At 44.2% G+C, this 24,361-nt stretch overlaps 1 protein-coding gene across 2 annotated transcripts in view; it reads left to right on the forward strand.

The window, feature by feature from the left end:
• The window catches only part of EPB41L4B (erythrocyte membrane protein band 4.1 like 4B), a 142,196-nt gene that overhangs the window by 92,388 nt on the left and 25,447 nt on the right, over positions 1-24,361 (forward strand). For both annotated transcript variants that reach the window (XM_027105273.1, XM_027105275.1), the window contains exons 16-20: positions 9,345-9,559; positions 11,895-12,013; positions 17,277-17,402; positions 18,226-18,293; positions 20,792-20,890. In XM_027105273.1, coding sequence (XP_026961074.1) covers positions 9,345-9,559; positions 11,895-12,013; positions 17,277-17,402; positions 18,226-18,293; positions 20,792-20,890 — 627 coding nt within the window. The remainder of the gene's footprint in view (positions 1-9,344; positions 9,560-11,894; positions 12,014-17,276; positions 17,403-18,225; positions 18,294-20,791; positions 20,891-24,361) is intronic.

Consider the following 24,361-nt stretch of genomic DNA (forward strand, 5'->3'; position numbering starts at 1 on the left):
TTTTTGTGGTACACGGGCCTCTCACTGTTGTGGCCTCTCCCGTTGCGGAGCACAGGCTCCGGATGCGCAGGCTCCGGACACGCAGGCTCAGCAGCCATGGCTTACGGGCCCAGCCACTCTGCGGCATGTGGGATCTTCCCGGACCGGGGCACGAACCTGCATCCCCTGCATCGGCAGGCGGACTCTCAACCACTGCACCACCAGGGAAGCCCAGAGACCTTTTTTTTTAAAAGGACTTCTGTAGATGCACATTTTGGTCAGAGCAAAATGATGAACAATTTAATAGCAGAGCCATCTTGAGGATGGTATGTGAGATTAACAGGACAGAAGAAGAGCTGCTCAATTTCTGTTTTGTTTTTCTCTTTTTCAACAAGGAAACCAGTCAGTATACTAACTGCAGAAAGATGAAAAGAACAAAGAGAATGAAACTGAAGTCCAAGATAAGAGAGAGAGTAGTCAGGAAATATTTTACTGCTTTACAGTTAGTCTTCAGGTTGAGAAAAATGGCCTTGAAGAAAATTTGCATATGTCATTGCTGAGCCAGCACCAGCACACTTTGAAAAACTATGGAGTCTTGGGGAAATGCCAGAAGAATAGACAGGGAAATGTCATACAGATTTTTGAAAAATGAATTCTAAAACCTGGAGTGATAAGCTTGATGGTAATACCAAGAAAAGTTTGAGAACAGAGTCTTTTTTAAGCACTTAGTAAAGTAGTGTTCACTTAGGAACAGAATGGATTTGTTCAGAGTAAGTCATGCTAATCTTTCAAGATTCTTAGTAGGCTAACAGTAGAAGGACTGTCTCTAACCTAATAAGTAGAATTTGTCACAAATCAACATTTAATTTAGATTGTAGATTTAAGATAATCTACATACTTCAGAAATAAGACAAAGATGATTGCTAATATTCAGTATCATTCTAGAGACCTTACCAATGCAACAAGCCAGGAAAACAAAAAAAAGAATAAATGCTGGGAAGGAAGAAACAAAATTCATGTGATTATCCTATACAAGTGAATTCCAATTAATAAGAGTTCAGCAAGGTGACCAGAGGTAGAAATACCTTAAAGTCAGTAGTTTCATATATCTAGTAGTAAAAAAAACTAGAGAAAATGTAATAATTCGTGAGATCCCATTTTCAATTGTGACAAAACTGATATATGGATAGGAATAAAGTTAATAAGATATGTTCCATAACTTTATGGAAAAGTTAAAAATTCTGACTGAAGGACATTTAAGAAGATCTAAATAAATGGTGAGAAATACCTTATGAATACATTCTCCCAAATTAATCCATTATATTTAATGCTGCAAATCATAATTCCAATGGGATTTTTTGGGTAGTAACTTGAATTGTAAAGTAATCTGGAAGACTGAGTGCATGATAATAGCCAAGAAAAAACAAAAGAAAAAGAAAAACGATGTGTGAAAGGAAACAGGATTTGTACTATCAGATATTAAAAAGCCCAAATATTAGCACAAAAGTAATTAAGACAGTCTGGTGCTGGTTTAGCAATAAATAAATAGTTCAATAAAAATATGAAGAATCCAGGGCTTCTCTGGTGGCGCAGTGGTTAAGAATCCACCTGCCAATGCAGGGGACATGGGTTCGAGCCCTGGTCCGGGAAGATCCCACATGCCGCAGAGTAGGTAAGCCCGTGCGCCACACTACTGAGCTTATGCTCTAGAGCCCACGAGCCACAACTGCTGAGCCCACGTGCCTAGAGCCCATGCTCTGCAACAAAAGAAGCCACTGCAATGAGAAGACCGTGCACCGCAACGAAGAGTAGCCCCCGTTCACCACCAACTAGAGAAAGCCCGCGTGCAGCAACGAAGACACAACGCAGCCAAAAATAAATAAATAAAAAATTTTTTAAATCATTTAAAAAAATATGAAGAATCCAGAAATAGATACAGGTAGATAATTGTGTATCAGTCATGGACAATCAGAACTGAAATCACTCTTGGCAGGTTTCTTACAGAGGGAATTTGATACAGGGAATTGATTGCATAAGGGATGAAGAACTAAGTAGCTAAAGTGACCAGTGAGGCAACCCAGAAATTAGCAACAGTAGAACCTGCTTATCACTCCTAGAGCTGGAGAGACAAAGAGACAAAGAAATATGGCAGTATTCCAGAGCCCAGGAGCTGGAGCCACAGGGAGTCAGTCTAGTGAAAGCTGAAGCCCTAGGGGACTCAACTACTGCCGAAAACATCCCCTGAGGTAGAAAGAGATGAGGGAGAAATACTTAGCTCCTTTTCCTACCCTCCAGTCTCTGTCAGTGCCTCCCATTGGTCAAACCTACATAGAAACCCAAGGGCAGGGAAACTGGGAAATGCATTTCCTTGGAAATACAGCAGGTCAGGGGCACTCAGGGAGGGTAAGGTAAAGGTAAGGAGAGAGGTGTCCAACCCAGCCTGGGGAGGAGCCAATAAAGAAGAATTTATTTAGGTATTGTGGGCAAAGGTCTCTTTTTTCCTGAAATGAAGAATCAGTTGTCTTAATATCACCCAAGGACATGAAAACATGTGATATGACAGTCTCTATCATTGGGAAGACAAGATGTGTACACAAAGATGTCTGAGGCAGTGGGGTTCTAAGGAGGTCTTGGGATTTTCCTGATGAGTGCATTTGCTGCCTTAAATAGAAGCCGAGGCAGATGGGAAGATGTAGCAGATGGACGGCACTTGGGGCACTTGGCAAGCAGAGAGGTGCGAGTCCTGGATTGTGTCCCAGACTCAGCCAGTTACCCACTGTGTGACCTGGTCACCTCATCCCCCCAGTGGGTCCCCGTTTCCCCATATGCAAAGTGAGAAGGAGGTTGGACTAGGGCCTTGTGTCTCAGCCCTGGCTGCACATTGGATTTAGAGATAGATGATGTAATTAGCCAGGGTAAGGGTTGTACACTGATAGTATACAAAATCTCCCTTGGTTGATTTTTTAATCAGCTTTATTAAGATATAAATTAGATACCATGCAATTCACCAATTCAAATTGTACAATTTAATAGTTTTAGCATTTTCACAAAGCAGTACAGTCACTACAGTCTAATCTTAGAGTATTTTAACTTCTCCTAAAAGAGACCCCAAAGCCATTAGCGGTCACTTCCTATTTCTCCCCATCCTCCCCAGTCCTAGTTAACCACTAATCTACTTTCTATCTCTATGCATTTACCTATTCTGGTAAATCCTATTCCATTCCATACCAATTCCATTCTATAAATGGAATTATGTTTTCAAGGTTTATTCATGTCATAGCATGGATCAATATTTCATTCCATTTTATAACTGAATAATATTCTGTTGTATGGCTATACCAGATTTTATTTATCTGTTCATCAGTTGGTGGACATTTGGGTTGTTTCTACCTTTTGGCTCTTGTGAATAATGCTGCTGGGAATATTCATGTGCAAGTCTTTGTATGGACATGTTTTTATTTCTCTTGGGTATATACCTGGGAATGGACTTTCTGGGGCGTATGGTAACTCTATGCTTAACCTTTCTGAGAAACTGCCAGGCTGATTTCCAAAGCAGCTGTGCCATTTTACATTCCCACCAGCAGTGCAGAGGGTTTCCTCTGGTGCTTTTCATATTCATCCAGAATTTAAAACCACCTAACTGGATGATATCTGAGTGGCCCTGTTTCTACAATGCTATGATTTTTTTTTTTGATCCAAGATTAGATCCCCAGGGCTGCCCACAGAAGCCCACGTCACCCAGACGTGGCTGAGCTGTAGTGTATGATTGGTTCCTCAGAGCACCCTGATAACTCCCAGCATTAGTTTTAAGAGAAAGCCGTTAAGTTCTGTGTTCCAGCTCAGGACCCTCCCCTATCCCTGCCCTGCGCAGGTCATAGTTCTGGCGATGGATTCTGGAGGATTATTCTGAATAATCATACTGTTATTATACTAAATACTGTAACTATTATAATATAATAATATAACAATGGTATAATAATATTATAATGATTATAATGTTATAATATTATAAACCTCAATAATTATCCCATTTTTCAGTATGCAACGCGTTTTGATTGAGTACCGCATGTCTGGCCTGCTGGGATCCCAGAGTCAGGCAGGGGAGAGACTCTGGTGGGATTAGGCAGGGCTGTAAAAGTCCCCCAGCCATGCATCTGCAGAGCTGTGTCCGCCCCTAATGCAGTCAAGGACATCCCATAGGACACAGTCCCCCCGAGTAGGAACACTAACTTTTCTAGAGTTGGAAGTAGAATGGGAGTAGGGGCTTCCCCCAAGAGAAGGGAGGAGAAGAAACTAGATCTGGTTCAACTTCTCACTTCACATCTACGAACAGGGCACGTTACTCACCTTCACTAAGTCCCGCTGTAAAAGGAGGTGGCAGCAGCTTCCTTGCAGGGTAACTGTAAAAGAAAAGCATTAAAGCGCCTAGCACGTGCTAGGCACATAGCAGCCCCCTTCTTCCACACCAGATCCTTTCAACTGCCACCTCATGGAAGCAGGAGCTGATGTGTACATACCCCTCGTCCATCACCCTCTGAAAACCAGGACTTGTGACCTCCTTTCCAGAATGCCAGAAGCCTGGTGAATCTCAGTCTCTATTGATGGTGAGCACAGAGCTGGCCTCATCTCCTAAACCTTAGCCACTGGGCCCCGAGGCTTGTGGGCTGCTGAGTGCTGCCGGACCCTCTGGGTGGGCTTGACCTTCTCTGAGGTCCCTGTGGACAGGACAGCTGCACGACCCCAGTGGATGCCATTTACATCATAGTTGATGTGAATATCACCTCCTGGAGTTCTGCAGGGAACAGTCCACGAGGCCAGGAACAGTGATTTCCTTAACAGACCCATAACCCCACACAGTGCCATAAGTTAGGATCTCCAGGATGGTCCTCCGTGTGTATGAGCTGAGAAAACACCCAGGTCATACCACGCCTGCTTATGAATCTTTGCTCTTCTAGAAACTTACTCTCAGAGATCCAGGCAGCTTCTCTGACCCTCTATTTCTCTTCCCATTTGTCTCTTTCTCAGTCTTCCCCAAAAGTCATGGTAAAGTGAAAATCACACGTTATTAAATACAATTTATCACTCTCTGCACATATATTTATTTCCCTGTTTAACTTTTCACTCTGGGTTTCCTGGAAATAAAACACGCACACACACACACACACACACACACACACACACACACACACTCACTTTTAACTTGGAAAGACAAGCAGGTACGTGAGACTACAGCTTCATTCCAGGTCTGCGGCAGACATCACTCATCAGCCACAGCACTCTTTCCTCCTGAGCTGGCACAACCTCAGAATCCTTTTTCACCTTACATTCCAAGCAGAGAGTGAGCATCAGTTGGAGATGGCATGGGAGGTGATGTCTATTTACCAGTCCTCAGAAATTCTTGCTCAGAACTTTGCACCACTACGTACAGCCCTGAATGTACCCCAGATCTCTACTATAGGACATCTTGTTCCTTGGGTGTTCATTCTCACATTCAGTGAAACCCATTTGAAGCTCAATCATAGTTTTCCCTCCTCCAAGCAGCCTTCACTCCCAGCATCCTTTTTTCAATTAATGGCATGCCATTTGCCTGGTCCTCCAGGCTAAAAAATTCAAAAATTTCTGACCCCTCCATGTCTCTGTGTTCTCCCCTTCTCAAATCCTGCCAATACCCCCCATCCTGTCACTCTCTTCCTTTCAGTGTTTCTCTGGTTTGTCTCTGCTGCGTAGACCATTATAGTCCCCATTCAGACCTTTTATAGGCTGGCTGCAGTGTGGAAGGAGGGCAGGGTGGAAGATGAGCCTTGAGGTGTAAAGTGTCCCAGGCTGTAGGGAATTTTCTCTGTTCTGAGCTCCCAGTCTCTGTGCCTCCTTAGGACAGATATTATTTTCAACATATTTGAGACACAGGAAAATGATGCCCATGGGATTTGCAGTTCACACCTTTGTCATCACATCCCAGCTCCACAGCTTCCATTCATCCTTCCTCCCTCTCTCGCTGCTTCTTTCCTTTTCGCCCTCCCGCCTTCCATTCCTTCCTTTCATCATATATTTATGGAGCACCAATTATGTGCTAGTCAAAGTCTCTACATGTATACAATGGGATATTTAATGTAAAATAGCTAGCCCAGTGCCTGGGATAGAGCAAGTACTGGATAAATAGGTGGGGGAAGGGCTGATTCTCAGACCTGGAAGTGCACCAGAAATCACCTGACCCTGTCACGTCACAGAGGAGGAAACTGAGGCCCAGAGCAGCTGTCTGAGGTTCCTGCACAAAGGTGGGCAGAACTAAGACAAGAAGCCAGGCGTCTCGATGACAACTTGGTGCACGTTTTGCTGCCACCATTACTGCCTCCACGAGGGGGGTGGATACCCTTGGTTATGTTTCAGGTTGGAGAGGTGAAGCTGGACTCTGAACCCAGAAGCCAAAGTCACGCCTTCTTCCACATTCTTACGCACGCGCACACGCACACACGCGTGCAAACACACACACACACACACACACACACACACACGATGTGAGACTGTCCTGAGCCAAGTCTCCAGAAGGCAGCCAGGGTGGACCAAAGACCCAGCTCACGGGACAACGTGGGGATAATGGTGCTGTTTCTTCCGGAAAGCATCCTGCATCTGCAGCAGAGGCCTCCTCCGTACCTCCTTCCCGCAGCGCCCACATGCCAGGCCTGCAAGCCCTGCCTGCCCTGCTTCAGAAACAGCTCAGAGGGCTTCTCTTCCATCCAGTGAGTTTGTCTAGCCCCACCCTGTCACAGTCTCCTAATGAACAGACTGGGGTGTCTGTCCTCCACGCAGCCCTCAGCACGAACTTTCTAAAATGGAACTCCAGTCATGTCTTGCCTTTGCTTAAACCCTTTCCACTCCTCACTTCCGCTCCAGCCATCCTGCGCTTTCAACCATCATTCCTTTGCTCAGACTGTTCCTTAGGCCTGTAATAGCCATTTCTACCTTTTCACTTGAAAGACATTCCACAAAACAAATAAACAAAAAACAGTAACAAGGGAACACACCTTCACTGCTTTAGAGCATGTGAGTTATAAATGAGAGAAAATCAACCACATCAAACAAAAATAAATAAATAGAATTTATTGGACCTTGTAATTAAAAGGTCAGTGGTAGAACCAGCCTCAGGCAGGGCTGGAACCAGGGGTTCAGATGATACCATTGGGGTGTTTCCTTTCTTTCATCTAGCTTTACCCTCTGCTCGTCTTGTCTTCCTTTGTACATTGGCCACTCCCCGCAGATACTCCTTTGTGTCCAGGGAATATGGTCATAAAGTAGCCTCAACTTATATCATCCTCATAGCCAGATCTGACTTATCTGTGTGTCACAGTAGATGCAGTGCCTTGGGCTCACAATACTTTTAGGGGTCCACAAATATGGTTTCATTTCTTTGAAGTCAGAAGAAAAAAAATGAACTTTTAGTTGAGGTAAATGGTTTAATATCCGATAATATATTCATTTTTATACAAATGCAGTCATAAAATATAATTTTAAATTTTTTATGGAGAAGAGGTGAAAGCCAAAGTGCTTAGGACCCACAAAAGCCACAATAAGGCCCTGTTTGACTCTAAAAAGGAAGAGAGACACTTTCTCTCCCTTTCCATATGTTAAACCTATAGGAAACTCTGTCCCTGATTGGATCATATCCCAGAAAAAGTCACTTTACCTGGAAGGAGGGAAAAGTCTGATTAGCCCACGCTGAGGGGAAATATCAACCTCATACAAACACAAGAAGTGTGGTTTTCTGTAAGAAGAAGGATTCTGTTTCAAGAATGTCTACCAAAATTTGACTCTCTCCCAGTTGATCCTGCCCTTATGATTCCTTTCCCAACACCTTCACCAGCCCCAGAAAAACTAGTTGCCTTTACCTCTATGCTCACCTAGCAGCTTGTTCTAGGGTGATTGTAACTGATTGAATGACAGAATTTCCTACGCTGAGGTGTGAGCTCCTTGAAGACAGAGTGAAGGAGTGGGCAGTAGAAATCTGGTCTATGGGAATGAGCAGAAAGAGGGGTTAGCTCTGCTTTGGGGTGTGAGGAGGAGACCTTTGATCTGTGTCTTAAAGGCTGGAAGTCTTCCTGGAGGAAGGGGTGTTTTAGCTGGGTTTAGGGATGAGGAAGGACTCCAGGGGACAGAAAGAGGTGAAAGGCACAAGGATGGGAAGGACTAGGGTGCAGAGAAGAATACAGCAGGAGATGAGCTGAAAAGAGAATGGGACAAGATCACAGGGGGGCCGTGAGGAAAGGAATTTGGATTTTTTCCACGGAGCGTCTACAGAGGGCTGAAATTGAGTGTAAAATGTTGCATCTTGGTGCCTTTTTCTGCAGAGAAGTTCCGTAGTTTTCTAGATTTCCAAAGGGTTCTCTATCTTAAAATGGTTAGGAATCACTAGTAACAGAGAGGTATTCCAGCTCCTGGAGTGAGGAGTGCCACACTCTAGAACGTAATCAGAACAGCTCTCTGGCTAGTGCTCTGTGGAGGATGGGCTGAAGGAGGAGTAGAGGCTGGGAGAGCTTTGGGAATCTGTTTCGAGAGCCTTAGGGCAGTAATAACCGGAGGAGCAGTTGGAATTAGAAGATGTCGTAGCAGTACCATTAATAGGTGCTTTCTGCCTGGTGGGGGTGATGGAGAGGAGGAGAAAGTGATTCCAAGACTTCCAGTTTCTATCATGATCTTGTCGTAGGATGCTTAACAAATTAGTTTTTAATTTGATGATTGCCTTTGACTTCCTCCTCCCACTTAGATGATGTCTTTTTTTTTGGCTGCGTTGGGTCTTCATTGCTGCACACGAGCTTTCTCTAGTTGCAGCGAGTGGGGGCTACTCTTTGTTGCGGTGCGCAGGCTTCTCATTGCGGTGGCTTCTTTTGTTGTGGAGCACGGGCTCTAGGCACGCAGGCTTCAGCAGTTGTGGCACGTGGGCTCAGTAGTTGTGGCTCATGGGTTCTAGAGTGCAGGCTCAGTCGTTGTGGCACACAGGCTTAGTTGCTCCGCGACATGTGGGATCTTCCTTGACCAGGGCTCGAACCCGTGTCCCCTGCATTGGCAGGCGGATTCTCCACCACTGCGCCACCAGGGAAGTCCCATGATGTCTTTTTTAAAATAGAAATTATTTCATTTGAAACTTAAGGATTTTTTAAGGGTTAACATCTCTGATATATACAAATTTCCACTTTCTGCTTTTCCTTTGAGTGCAGTGTTGCCTTTGTGTCCTGTTCTACAATAACCCTGTGGATCTGTTTGTTGAACCTATTTCTCCTGGTTTTCAATGCTTGGAGAACATCTTTTAAAGTACGGACAGGAATATCAAGACTCTCTGCTTTTCTAAATCCTGACTTTTACACCCTCTGCAGCTACCCGCTCCCTTCCCCAGGGCTCAGCAGCTCGGACCGGCTGCCTTTTGGCCTCGAGGAGAATGGGGGCACACCGTTTGCCACCAAAGCTTCGGGAAGGCACCACCATCACCACCACCAGCACCAGCACCACACTAACTATGGCCTCTCGCTGACCCTGGAGAACAAGGAGGGGCCTTTGAGGTCCCCTAACTCCAGCAGTAAATCGCTTACAAGTGAGTAGGAGTGTAGGGGGCAGGGTGGGGGAGTGATGCTGCAGGGTGTGTGCGGCTTTCCTAGATGCTCAAGACAGCCCCTTGCAGTGCAGCTCGGAACAGTGGTAATGTCTGTGCTGGGTTACCAGGTCTGGGCAAGAGCTGACAAGAGCCTTGTGCATTAGGCAGGGGCCACTTAAAAATTATGATTTACCAGCAAACTGATTTCGTTACAAGAGAGCAAATGTCTCTCCACCTCATTTCATGCCGGTTCTCTGCTTCTGCCATATCCAGCACTGGCTCAAGCAATGGAACGGGGACACACGGGAGTGAGGTGGCTGGAATCTCTCATTCCCAACCACAAGAAAGCCCATTCGGTCCCATTTCTGGCATCCCACTTTTCTGAGAGCAAGGTGTCAAGTAGATCTAGTGCATACCGTTAAAGGTCCCAGCTAGAGAAATTACGGAAATGGAGAGTAAGCAAATTAGAAACGTTTCTAGCAACTTGCCAGAGCAATTTTATATGTGTTAAAACTAATTAAAAATGTGGGCTTGGATTTTGTATGACTGTTCTTTTCTTTTTCTAGAAAATCACTTTTATTATATTTTACCAAAGAATCGGTCTGTGATAGGAGGTGGGGGAAGAACTTGCTCTTTATCACATATGGTTTGAAAAAGTGCCAAGGTAGAGGCAAGAGTCAAGAGGCTTCGATTCTAGTTCTCACTGTTGAGCCAAGTCCCCACTTGGATCCTTGGTTTTCTCGTCTGTGGAATGTGGTGGAGGGTGTTGAGAAGATGACCAAGGAGTCTTCCAGGTCTGATATTTCATAAGTCTGTGGGCTGGTGAAGAGGATGAGCCATTGAGCCTTTACCTGTAGATCACAGGTGGCAATTCTGGGTTGGCGGAGCTAGAAATGGGAACTCATCATCCACTTGGTGTTGAAAAATCAGTCCCTCATCACTACCCGCACTGCCCTGGCCCTGGGCCAGGCCTCATCCTTTTGTATCTGGACAGCTGTAACAGGCCTCTACGGGCACCTCCTCCAGTGGAGTCTCCAAATTGTAGCTGCTAAAGTGAGAGCACTCACCAAAGAGCTCTGACCAAATGCCTTAAGACCTTTCCATGGTACTTCACTGTCCTGGGATAAAGCCAGCACTTCTGAGCATGGCCACACACAGACCTTCACAGCCTGGCCCCTGCCAAGGTCTCTAGCCTTCCCCCACACTCCTCACTACACTCTAGCTACGTGGAACTCCTCTCCTCTCATGAAACACTGTGCCACGTCCCAGCTCTGTCATTTGCACCTGCTGTTCCCTCTGCCTGGAATGCTTTTCTCCACCCTAATGAACTCCTACACATCATTCAGGAACCAGCTCAAAGGTTGTCAGTGAAACTTTCTCTTTACACCCCTCCCCAATTCCTGGCTTTGGAGTGCCCTCCCTCTTGCTCTATATAATTAAATAAATCTTTGGTCGCTCTTATTGGGGGTATCTGCACAGGCATCTGTCTCCCCCACTGGGCTAGAATTGTATCTCATTCATCTCTTTATTCTAGCTTCCCAGATCCCAATTGCTATGAGTACTTGGCACAAACTTTAATACGTAATGAATATTGAATATTTAATGTATTAATGGTTAAAAACAAGCTAGTGGGAGGAGTGGTGGTGAACTAATCCAACTTTCAGAAATCAAAATCAGTGAATTTGATTTTAGAAGCATAAGATGGTTTTTTTTGTTTTTGTTTTTTTTTTTTTTTTTTTGCGGTACGCGGGCCTCTCACTGTTGTGGCCTCTCCCGTTGCGGAGCAACAGGCTCCGGATGCGCAGGCTCAGCGGCCATGGCTCACGGGCACAGCCGCTCTGCGGCATGTGGGATCTTCCTGGACCGGGGCACGAACCCGTGTCCCCTGCATCGGCAGGCGGACTCTCAACCACTGCGCCACCAGGGAAGCCCATAGCATGGTTTTTAAGGGCACATTCATCTGTCTGTTAGCCTGAACACTAATCTTTCTCATTTGCATAGTGCTTTTCCATTAATAAGGCATTGGCACATGAATTACCTCACTTAATATTCACAGCAGCCCTGCAAGGTAAGTAGTTTTATTTTCATTTGAAAATGGCTGAGAGGCTCAGAGAGGTAAAGTGACCTGCCCAGGGCCACTGCTCATATTTGGGAGAGTTAGGCCTTGACACCTCGACCTTAAATGTTCTCACATCCCATCTGCTAGTGCATTCCTGAGAGGTTCAAGCTGCCAGAGGAGAAGCCAGACAGAAAGGCACTGGGAGTCGGGCTCTGGCAAGCATTTTTTATCACCTATATCTCTCTGCCCTTTCAACCTTTCCTTATTCACTTGCAGAACTGAGTCCAGGAGCACCTGCCCTGTTCAGCGAAGCCGCTGCCCATCTAAAGAAGCTGGAACTGGAAACTGTGAAGGCTGCTGGACCCTGGCCTGCTCTGCACATCAACATAAATAAGGTGCCAAGGACTGGAGCTGGGCAATGAGCATGGACCTGGGGTTCACTCGTACCTCTCATTATTACCCTGTCTGCCTCCTAAACTATGTGCCTTTGTCTTGGAGGGATTTCTACTCAATCTTTTTCTGCTCAGCATGTCTCTTAGGAGCAGAAATTCATTTACATTCTTTTGGGGTAGATTACAGCACTAGGGGCTGCCCCCAGTGCTGAGGCCCAACAGGCTGGATCTGTTAGTGGTCTCTCCATCCTTCTAACTGAAAGTTCCAGGAGAGAAGCATCCACATTTACCTCTTTCCGTTTTTACCCCTCTGTATTAGTCTGCATTGGCTACTATGACAAATTACCATAGACCCGGTGGCTGAAACAACAGATATTTATTTCTCACTGATCTGGAGGCTAGGAAGTCTAAGATCAAGGTGCCAGATGACTTGGTTCCCTGGTGAGAGCTCTCCTCCTGTCTTGGAGCTGGTCCCCTTCTCACTGTGTTTTCACTTGCCAGAAGAGAGGGATCTTTCTTTCTTCCTCTTCGTAGAAAGCCACTAATCCCATCATGAGGGCCCCACCCTCATGACTTCATCTAAATCTAATTACTTCTCAAAGGCCCCGTGCCAAATACCATCACAATGGTGGTTAGGGTTTCGACATATAAATTTGGAGAGAACACAGTTCAGTCCATAGCACCCTCTATCTCACTCAGACAGTACCTGGCACATCGTAGATGTTCAGTAACTGTTTGCTAATGGAAGGAAGGGAGGGATGAAAGTAGGGAGGGCAGGCGGAGGAAGGGACAGGGCAGAAACCAAGCTCTCTTTTGGCTAGACCTGTTCTTATATCCAAATGGGTAGCCTTATAAAAGCCAAGTTTTATCTTAGAACTGTAGAAAGCTGGTGCTGAATTCAGTCTGTCATTTAGTTCAGCCTTTTCAACATCTGAGACCAGAGGAAAGGTAATGGCTTTCCCAAGGTCACAGAGCAGTGGTGAAGCCTTGGGCTTCCGACTCCTGGTCCAGTGCCCTTTGCACTCCAACATGCTTCTTCATTTTCTACACCAGGATTTCTCAGCATAGGCCCTAGTGGCATATTGGCCTGATAATGTTGTGTGGGGGGCTCACCTGTGCCTTGTAGGATGTTTTACAGCACCCCTGGCCTCTCCCCACTCGATGCTAGTAGAACCCCCATCCAGGTGTGACAACTAAAATTGTCTCCAGACATTGCCAAATGTCCCCTGAAGGGCGGAATTGCCCCTGGTCGAGATCCACTGTTGCGCACATATTTTAATTTTTAAAATCCCCATAGGAATAGTATTCTTTACTCATGGGTCATTTTTTTCCACCCTGATGCTTAGCTTTGCCCCTTTATAAGAGGGAATAGGAGGAATTTGGAAGATCTGGCCTGGAAAGCTCCCCCTCCTTACCTGCACTGGTGAACGTGGGAAGGTTATACCTCCTATCGGGGCTGTTCCTCCACCCCAGACATCCCTCTAGCCTGCACTACACTTCCAGCATTTCTCAGAAGACCCTCCACTCCCTTGCAATCCCACACCCCAGCGGGGCAGCCTAAAGTCCCTCTGATCACTAAAGGGCCCCAACTTCAAGACACCCTGTTCACCCACTTTTTCTTTGATACTACCCTCCCTGATAGCCAGCTGGAAAAAAATTCCTCCTGCAGGATGGCACTTATATTCTTTCAGTCAATAAATCTTTATTGAGCAGGCCTCTGCCAGGTGTTGGGAGTCAGCCTGATGGATTGTGTGCCCCTGGATTTGTCTTCTCTCTCTTAGTATCCTGACTGTCAACTTTTCTTCTGCAGCCCACACAATAAATTGTTTTAACAAGAACTTACCTGGAGTTTGGCAAAATCCAAAAATATTTTGCAGGGAAGTATAGCATACAGTAGCAGAGAACTCACAAGCTCCAGGTAATTAGTAGTTGCACGAATATTGGTGGGACATCACCAATAATGGCTTGCTCTGGGTTAAGATGTAGCTGAGACAGCTGTGAGTTACTGAGCATTTCCCTGGCGCTCAAGCAACAATACCCCTCTTTTCTCCTCCACTTGAAGAAATGCATCAGTGAGCAAGTAGCCTAGAGTAATGTCAGATAACCTTGACTTTGTCCTAATGCATAAGCAAAGTATATTACTTCATACTATGATTCTTTTTTTTTTTTTTTTTTTTTTGTGGTGTGCGGGCCTCTCACTGTGTGGCCTCTCCCATTGCGGAGCACAGGCTCCGGACGCGCAGGCTCAGTGGCCATGGCTCACGGGCCCAGCCGCTTCGCGGCATGGGGGGTCCTCCCGGACCGGGGCACGAACCCGTGTCCCCTGCATCAGCAGGCGGACTCTCAACCACTGCGCCACCAGGGAAGCCCCATACTATGATTCTTTATCATTAATAAAACAATCCTCACAACTCATCATGATACCACAATTGGGAACCAGTGGTTTTGATGGCTTTTAAGGTTTTTTGCAGTCTGAAGAATCCTCTGATTTGTCTAAGGTTTGGATATGTTAATGGTGAGAAGACGTTTGGTTGCCCAATTCCAAAAGCATACCCAAAATTATCACAGGAATTTAAATCTCATCAGATTTCAAATGTGTAAACAGTTTGTATCAACAAGTGAAAACTGCATCTGATCATTTCTTTATCCCCAAATGACATCCTCAAACAGAAGACCATTTCCAATTATAATAGTATCAAAGCCCAATTATCATTCATTTGTATGTTTTGAAATCTGTTTTTCCATATTGAACGATAAAGCCTCTTTTCTCAATTCAAATTGAATGTAAAATACAAAATATGGCCATGCAAAAGAGAGAAAGCACAGCATTCTGGGTGCCGTCCTCCAGGCTGTAATTATGGTCTTGTTGTAATCCACATGTTTATCCCTCATAGAGATGCCTTTGTTGCAAACATATTCATGTAATAACACTCAGATTTTCCAAAATTTATATTGGTCTTCACCTGAGTCAAGTTATAGAGCTGAAAGGTAGCTCCTTCTTTTCAGAACAAGCCAGCTTGAATTTATATCCAAAAAGCAGTTTAGAATTAATAAATTCAAGGGGAAAATCAATGCTAAATTCTCACTCTTATTTTAGCAGCATTCAATTTTTTTTTTTTAAAGTAGGTCTTCGGTCATTACTGTCAGTATAACCATATCCCCTGAAGCAATTGTCAAAAATCTCAAATGGGCTTTAGGACCAGTTCAATTCTTGTATTCCGGCATATCATTCCAAAAAATTAGATCTAATTAAAAAATTAACTCATCATACACCAGTGAAAACACCCATGCTAGTATTATCTTTTACATATCTTTTCAACAATTATCTTAATGTAACAGGATTTACATGTACAAGATAAATTCTACTAAAACTATACTGTAACTAATAAACAAGTTACTGTTTTGTTTCAGAGAACGCTACGTCTCTTAGGATCCTGACTCCATTCAAAACAGTCTATTGTCTTTATACTCAGCTTGATCTTAGGACCATTAGTGTCCTCATATCCGATGCTCTCTTTGTAGTTATGTATTGTTTTCTAACCAAAGATTCTAATGTGAGAGTGCCATTCATATCCTTTTTTCCCATGTGATTGTCATGATAATCTTATGAAGAAAGAAACAGCCTCAGAGAGGTTAAGGGGTGCCAGTGTGGCTGGTGGTCAGGGGCTCTAGCTTCGGAGTCACCCAGTCTGGGTGTGAATCTTGGCTCTTCTGTGTACTTCCTGTGTGACCTTGGGCAAGTGACTTGCCATCTCTCTGCTTTGTTTTTCTCATCTATAAAATGGGGATGGTGATAGTACCTACCTTCAAATGGGATGGTTAAATGAGAGGATTCAATGAGATGTGCATATGAAATCCGCCCCCCACCCGCCCCTTACCCTCCTTGTCCTTCATCTCCATCACCACCACCATCATCATCATCTTGTTTATGGTGCTAGTAAGGGAAAGAGCGGAGATTCAAATCCAGGTCTTCTGTCTCTGCTTATCTTACTGTTTTGTGAAATTGCTGGGTTCAGCTTGTTCTACCACATTCCCTCCATATGTTTGGAGGTCCTGCTGGGAAACTGCATTCTCGGCCCTCTTTTCTTTATTCAATGATGTCAACCAGCCAGTTGCCCTATGCTTCCTCTGGAGCTTTCATAAAACCCCTACTATGTGTATCCAGGTGCTCAATAGGACTTTTGAATTAGTGAATTAGATTAATTTTGGAAATGGCAGAATTGGAGGCCTTTAGAACATTTTGTTCTTGCCCTGGTACATTGTGGCTAATGTGCCGTATTAAGTCACTAAATTGACTTTTAGAAATCATATGGTCTTGTATCTTTCTTATTAAACACATATCTTCCAATAATAACCATATATTATTATAATCGTCTTCAGTAGACATGTATTAAGCACGTGCTGTGTGCCGAGCACCATATTAGCGCTGGGATATACAATGGCCACAATAGGCATGCTTAACAATATGACATTATTTCCCAGAGTATGATGTGTGTACCCTCAGAGACGATTTCAGGTTCTATACATGGATGAGTATTTTTTAATAGTTACATAATTATCATAATTTATGTCATAATAAATATAATAGCCACCAAGTCTATGATGTCAAAGATACTATTGCTTAGGACACACTTAAAATTGGTGGTCCCAGCGTAATCCACCTTAACTGGATTGTACGAATTATAGGTACATGTTTAGTTAATACATGAGAAATGGCAAAAATAGCAAAGGTGGTACCAGATTATTGAAGTCTGAGACACTCTAAAATGAGGCAACATAGATACAAATTTCTCATTGAGAATCACAATTTTCAGCAAGATTATTGTAAAAATACCAATTAGTATTTTGTACTCTTTCCCTTAACCCAGCAAGTCACAGAATTGGGTCTTTATATGTAAGAAGTAGCAGTTATGGGGGAAATAGCACTGCAGCTGGGTGTAGGAAACTCGGAGCTTGAGTCCTGGCTTTACCTGCATGAATACTGGAAGAGTCTCTTCTCTTTGGACCTTCCCCATCTTCTGACTCATGGGCTTCCTAATACAACCTCTCCCTGCTTCACGTGAGAATGAGAGGATTGAGAGGATGTGCTTGTGAATCCTTTGCAAATAGTAAAAGCACTGGTACAAACATAAGGAGTTAGTGACACACTTTTCTGTATGTTTATGTCTTTGGGTTATTTGCAGTGATGATTGATGGGAAAGATTAATGTATGTGTTTTCTTAGTTCTTTGTTTACAGTCTGTTGCGTGTATTTTGGTTCATCTCAGGCTGAAGAAAAAAAGGTTTCTGAGAAGACTCTTCAGACCCCACTTTTGCCTTCCCCCGTGGCTGATCACGTTAAGTGCAACATTTTAAAAGCCCAGCTGGAGAATGCTTCCCGAGCGAGCGCCCAGGTGCGTACCATGCATGCAAGCCTTTGATTTCACGTTGCGGGATTTCCTCTGTGCCACGTAGAAGAAAGAGGCATTCTAGGACTGAGACGCTGTGTCAGTCAGGGTGCAGCCAGGAGATAGGAACCACACCTGTTATGTGCACAGAGTTTTTAATATAAAGAGTCATTAACTGGTATAGCTATAACTGGGTAAGTGAAAGGGCCAGCTCTGTACGCTGTGGTGGGTCTGAGGACCACAGGCTGCTGCATCTCCTGTTGACCTCCAGTGTGTGTTCAGCTGGCCTGGCTGGCTGAGTGGGTGTCCTTTTCTTCCCCACCATTCTTTATGGGACTCGCCAGAGGGAAGAGGACAGGCTTCTATCAAAATCCTATGACATAATTCCTCCCAGGCTCGGTACACTGATGTGAAAGGACAGCTTCTAAACTCTTTTGTCAGCTGTAAGTGCTGTGTGAGCATAGAGCTGCTTATTATTCCTGATCTAAAATGTGAAGTGGGGGATTAAACTGTGGGTTTGGCTTTTCTCACACCATCCTCTTCTCATTCCAACAGGAGCTGGCACGTAGCAGGTGCTCAATATGAGTGTGAATGCAAGCATTGATTTTATTTGAATGATTACGTGTTAATCCCTGCGATGGGGAATGACTCAAGAAAACATTTTTTGTTAAATAAACACCGGAAAATTTTGTTATTGACTGAGTACTTGATGATCTACCTCTTTGATACACCTTCACATCTCTGTAATCCTTTGAATGTAGGAGACTTGGAAACATTTTTGCATGCCAAGATGTCCAGTTTTGACGAACCTTCCTGTTTTCTTTAACAGGTTGGAAAAGAGGAATCAACGTTTGTAAATATCAATAAGAAATCCAGTCTTCAGGACGCTAACGTAAGGTCTGTTGCTTCTTGTTTGAATGGGGAAACAATAGTACCTTCAGCATTATCCTCAAAACATTACTCATGAGGGCATTTGCTAATAAAATAAAGAGGAAAAAGAAAACAGAGAGAATGTGAGCCTGAAGCAAGAGAAGAGGACTGTCATAAGCAACTTCCTTTATGCCTCAGAAATGCCACTTATTCTGTTTTAATATTTCTACCTGATGTGCCAAAAAAGAAATCACTTTTGAGATGCTTCTCAGGCACGTAGATCTGACCTTGTCATTCCCCTGCTTAAAGTCACGGTGGAGTCCGGACTCCTTAACAGAGCATAGGGTGACCTTTATGACCTGGCTTCTGCTCCCTGTCCCAGCTCAGTTCATCCCTCTTCCCGTGGTCCGTTCACACGCTCCTTATCTGAGCTCCTTGAAGTACTAGAACCACAAATGTTCTTTAAAGCCTCCAGGCTACCACCAACCCAAACCCAGAGGAAAACCTCCCTTTCCTGATCTCATAGAAAGCAGACACTCTTCCCCTCCCAGCCCAAGTGAGTAACAACCTGTAGATCATGGCAGCCCCACTGACGCCTTGGCAGCCTGCTAACATTGGTGGGGGTCTCCCTAGGATAGAGTTTCCTAAAATGGGTCCAAGGAGCACTGCAACCATATTTTGTTAAAACCAAAGACTCAGGTCCTACTCCAGACCCTTCAGATCCTTTGGTGGAAGACGGGGTGGGTGTTGTTGGGGGGGGAGGGGGGAGGGGGGGAAGGGAGCGTGGTTGTGGTAGGGGAGGCCAGGAATAAGAATTTCAAAAACACCCAAGGTGACATAGGAACCACTACCCTGGGGAATACTTGATGCTAAAAATAAAGCCTAATATTTCTCTATGTCATCTCATGATGCCTGGCCCATGTTCTTGGTATAAATTTGTCTTCCTCCAGAGACCCATACCCAGCTGCCTCTTGGACTTTTCAAAACCTTAATTCATCTCTTCCCACCCTACCCTACTGTCCCTTCACCAGTTTTCCTATCTTGGTCAGTGGCATCGTTACCTACCTGTGATCCAGACCTGAGGCCGGGGAGTCCTTGACCGTTACCTACCTCATGCCCTCATCTGATTAGTCACCAAGTCCTGCCAATTTGACTTTCATATTATCACCCACATCCATCCTCTCCTCTTCAGGACCCTCTTCCCGGCCTACCCCCGGGCCTCACCATTTCTCATCCTGGATAACCACTACTGCAGTCTTCTAAGATGCTCCCAACTGGCCTGCTTTCACCAGCATCCTTTGATGCTCTAAGGGCCTTTCTAAAATGCAAGTCTGACCTTGCCACTCCCTTGCCTAAAACCTTCAGTGACTGCCTTTGCCTTCAGCGTAAACAGCTCATCCTGAGGTGCCTCAGGCCCTGGCCCCTGCTTTCCCCTCTAGTCACAATCCCCTGCTCTTCCAATGGGACCTTACCCATCAGCAGTTCCGGGTCTCCACTCTGTCTCCCACCTTGGAAGTCTTACCTCCATCTGGTTGAGTGTAAATCCCTCCTTGAAGCTTTCCAGACACCAACCATTTCACCCAAGCAAAGTTATGTGCTCCCCTATGTGTTCTTCCAGGGACCACGTTCTGTTGACTCTGGGGTCCCAACTTGAGGAAATCATGAACCTAAAGTATGTTGACTCCAATTTCGTATTTGCTCATTCACATGTTTCTTTAACAAACATTTCCTGGGCACTGGCCACCTACCTATCGCCATATTAGGCATTGAATAGAAGGGAAGATGGAGGTCCAGAAGTGTTAACTGACTTGCTAGAGGTCCCTTGCTGAGAACCTCAATTTGTTTTGATGCCTGTTGGTCCCCGAAGGTAACTTCTGGTGTTTTAAGTGAAATCAGTCACGTACAAAAATGTGTAAAAGCTTTACCTTAAAATCACTGGTTTTGAGTAAGCCCATTGGTTATCTGGCATATTTTCTTGAGGAAATATAAAAATGAAACTTAATTTTTAACATTTTCACCTAGACATAGAATTAAAATGTTTCAGAGTAAGTCTTAAAGGTCTTCTGATTATGCATTTTCACATGAAACACTCTAATCATTATTTATCTCTCTTTTTAAAAAATATATTCTGTGCTACGTTTAAAATAACATAGCTACCAGATTACTTGGAAGTAAAAACGGGTTATCCACAGGTTTCTCTTTACTCATTTTACTGGCGAAACCTGGTTATGAACCAAAACCTAAAATTAGGAGTGGGTGTTTTTGGCAGGGAAATTTTATGTGGTACCCCAATTATGTTCAGTTCCTGCTTGCTGTATTTTCTTCCCTATGATTTTTTTGGTCTTGGCTTTTCTGTGGTATTTTTAAATAATTTTATGTAATAAGTAAAGAGGAGGGAATAAAAAGGATATCTTGACTGTCAATGTTATTAAGGTATAAATTAACTGAGAAAGCAGTCCCTATAGCCAAAATCAGACCATAAACCTTTTTATTGGTGGTGTTCTGCTTTTCTGGTGTGTCTCTAGAAGTCCTATTCCTATACGTGTGGAAACTACCCAACCAGCTGCGGAAAAGCCGGAAATCAAGCCTCCCCGAGTGCGGAAGTTAACGAGACAATACAGCTTGTGAGTTCTATGCTGCAGGTTTTTCAATTATAACAACAAAGGTGATGCTAAATGTCCAGTTGTAAATGCTTCTTAGCCCTTCACACCATTCCCAAAGAGCTGTCCCCAAAATAGAGTCTGTTTCCAATTTAAGTCATAGTGGGACTGGATCTTTCCCCCTGAAAACATGACATGATTGGCATATGTATTCATCATTGATTGCTGTGTAACAAATTACTCCAAGATTTAGTGGCTTAAAACAATCCACATGTATTACCTCACAGTTTCTGTGGGTTGGGAATCCAGGCATGGCTTAGCTGGGTCTTCTGGGTTAGAGTGTCCCTTAAGGCTGCCTTCAAGGTGTTGGCAAGGGCTGCAGTCTCATCTGAAGTCTCATTCATGCCGTGTGGGACAGGATTCAGTTCCTTGAGGGCTGCTGGACTGAGGACATCATTCGTTGCTGACTATTGGCTGGAGGTTGCCCTTAGTTCCTAGTCATGTGGACCTCTGCCGCTTTCTCCATAGGAGAAAACACACAAGAAGAGCCAGAGAGAGCGCTAAGAAGGTGACATCACAGTCTTCTATAACCTAATCTCGGAAATGACATCCCATCACTTTTGCCCTATTCTGTTCATCTGAAGCAAGTCCCTAGATCCAGCCCACACTCAAGGAGACAGGCTTCTTCAGGGGCACAAGTAGCAGAAGGGGATCAGGGGAAGCCATATCGGATACTGCCTCCATGGTGCCGTAGTGAAACGGTAGCATTATCTGTCCACAGAGCCAAAGCTGATCCCTGAGCTATAGGAAGGAAGAGCCATAGTCCAAAGTGTCCCAGAACCGCCAGGACCTGTCCAGTTCTGTTCAGCTTAACAAAAGCTGTTTTGGCTACCATGTGCACAGGGATATTCTAGGCACTGTGGGGGAAGAACAAAGTGACTTTGACAATTCCCATGCAAGGACTCATAATTTATTAGAGGGAGAGACAGATTTCCCTCTAATAAATTATAATTATAATCCAAAGAAGACAGGCAAATGCTACAGTAAGGGTGGTGGTATATTAGCATAATCACAATGGTAGTTAGAATTTCTTGACCTTGGCTATGGCCCAGGTATCGTGCCTGGATGTATAATTGGTCAGAGAGCTGCAGGGGGATATTTGGGTGCAGTGGAAAGCGTGGGGCTCTGGAGTTAGAAAGGCTTCTGGTTTACTGTTACAAGCTCTTGGGAAAATTACTCTTTGAACGTCTCCTTCGTCTGTAAAATGGGTAAGGATTTTGTGAGGGTAAACATGAGATAATGTGGGTAAAGCCCTAGCTTTCAGCCTAGCCCTGGCTGAAAGATGAGTTAGTTCCCCTTCCTTTTTCTTATGGACCTGAAGCCTCTGAAGAGGTCAAGTTTAGGAGGTCCTGAGAGTACAGAGTATAGGACAAGGAGTGTAACTCCAGATGCAGTTCTCAAACAGCCAGCTCAGGCCTGCCACTTGCACCTTGTGAAAAGGAGAAGAAAGGGGAGTGCGGTTTCAGGGCAGACACATCCCACCTCATTAGCGTTAATAGAAGTTTCTTGACAGTATAGCAGCTGTATTTCCTAGGGAAGCCAAAACGAGTAAGATTCAAATAATTAGCAGTCCTAATGATCTCTGGGGGACAAATTAAACCATGAAAAATCTGCTCCCCTGAGGATAAAGCTGGCAGGATTAACCTTTCACATTTCAGAACTCAAAATGTTATCATCACCCATTCGGGATATGTAATCACTTTGGAAGCAATGACTAACACATGACCTGGAAGGAAAGAAAATTTAGCTAACTCACCAGATTGCCTCTTTTAAGGAAGCCATTGTCAAACCTCTAACTTCATGTGTATTTCTTAAGATACCCCAAAGTATTCTGCTTTGAAAATCAAAGAATGGCAGCATTTTTCCCATTAGTAGTAAATAGCAAAATCGATGGATGAGATTTTCCCAGTTTTAAGTTTTCATCCCATAAATAGTAATGGTACTGTTGACACTCGTTACCACTTCTTTACTCATCTCTTCCACTCGTAGATATGGATAAAGTTAATAAACACTTGGTTGGGGATACAGATTGGAAAACCTCAGATTTCCCATTTCCTAAAAAATAATTCTGCATCATTAGTTTTGAGATGCAGGGGTGTGTGTGCCCTTTTTAGCTGTTACAGTATTAGTTCCTAGGCCAGAATAATGTGTGCTTGTTTGGGTTTTAGGGTACTCCATCAAAGCATCATGATATTCAGGTGCTCTGAAAAAGTTTTCAAACTGCTGCTTTTTAGGATATAAACAAAAATCTCAGCTGTGTTCTTTTCTTGAAATACGGCATAGGGAGGAAAGGTGTGGCTGCTGTGTGCAGAGTGAAAGGAGAAGCAAACTCTGCAAACAGTTGAAGGCAGGTGAAAGCATCATCTTTATATTGATGTCAGCTGGTATGTTTAGAAAATGATGAGCTGCTTAATTTTTACCCAGATATATAACTTAACTATGTATTTAAACATAGTGTAAAAATCTAAAGGTAGTCAGGCAAGACAGAAAAGTCCAAAGAGAAAAGTAACTAATTCCCTAGAATCACACCGTCAAAAATAACCAAGGTTCACATTTATGACTATTACTCTAGACATTTTTCTATGCATATATTGTTAAAATAGAAATCATTTCAAAGAAAAGACTCATACTACTACATAAAATTTTACTTATTAAAATGTTTCATGAATTTACCTTAGACACCAGGTGTTCGTCATAAATCACATTGATAGCATAAGCTATCTGGCATAGCTCAAGGTCTTAGGTGTGCAAAGACACACTTATCCAGCAGGATATTCCAAGGGTCCAGAGGTTCTCTCAGGAGCTTGTCAGTGGCCAATGGTTCCTTTGGAATGTACAGGGTTTGAGCATCTGGGGCCTGCTGAGTTAGCCCTTTCCTGTGCAGGCAGCAATCTGGCTGGCAGCAAGGGAGAGGGAACTTGTCTATTTCTATAAATTTGAGAAAATACTGTCCATGCTAAGGGTGGGGGATTGATGGTGCTGCTCTGTGCTGGGATGATCAGATCAGAAGAGCTTCCAGCCTTGACGTAACTTGTGGGAAGTCAGGCCTTCCCAACAAAGCCAGGCCCTGGAGATAAGCCCCAGCTGCCGTGAGGGAGACTTCTCCCACATGGTGACTTCCTGTCTAGTGTCCTTTCCATCCTGGCTCATCCCACTCCATCAGAGAGGGTCGAAGACCAGAGCTGCTTGGCCCCAAAACAATTGTGTGCAACTCCTTCTCTATAATCAGTTTATCACACCGAAGAGACAGTTGCTGTTAGGCCACGAAAGGAGTCATTACACCCTTCGCTCAGAACAGGAGGTTCCTACAAGTCTTATGCTTACCCTCCTAAGGGAGGCTCCTCAGAATAACATCCCTTGGTTTGGTGGTTCCTCAAAACATTAAACATAGAACTACCATACAACTCAGCAATTCCACTCCTATGTGGAATTTCA

This window comes from Aethalodelphis obliquidens, unplaced genomic scaffold (genome assembly GCF_003676395.1).
Source record: "Aethalodelphis obliquidens isolate GAN/ISIS:26980383/991018 unplaced genomic scaffold, ASM367639v1 scaffold7, whole genome shotgun sequence".
NCBI lineage: Eukaryota > Metazoa > Chordata > Mammalia > Artiodactyla > Delphinidae > Aethalodelphis > Aethalodelphis obliquidens.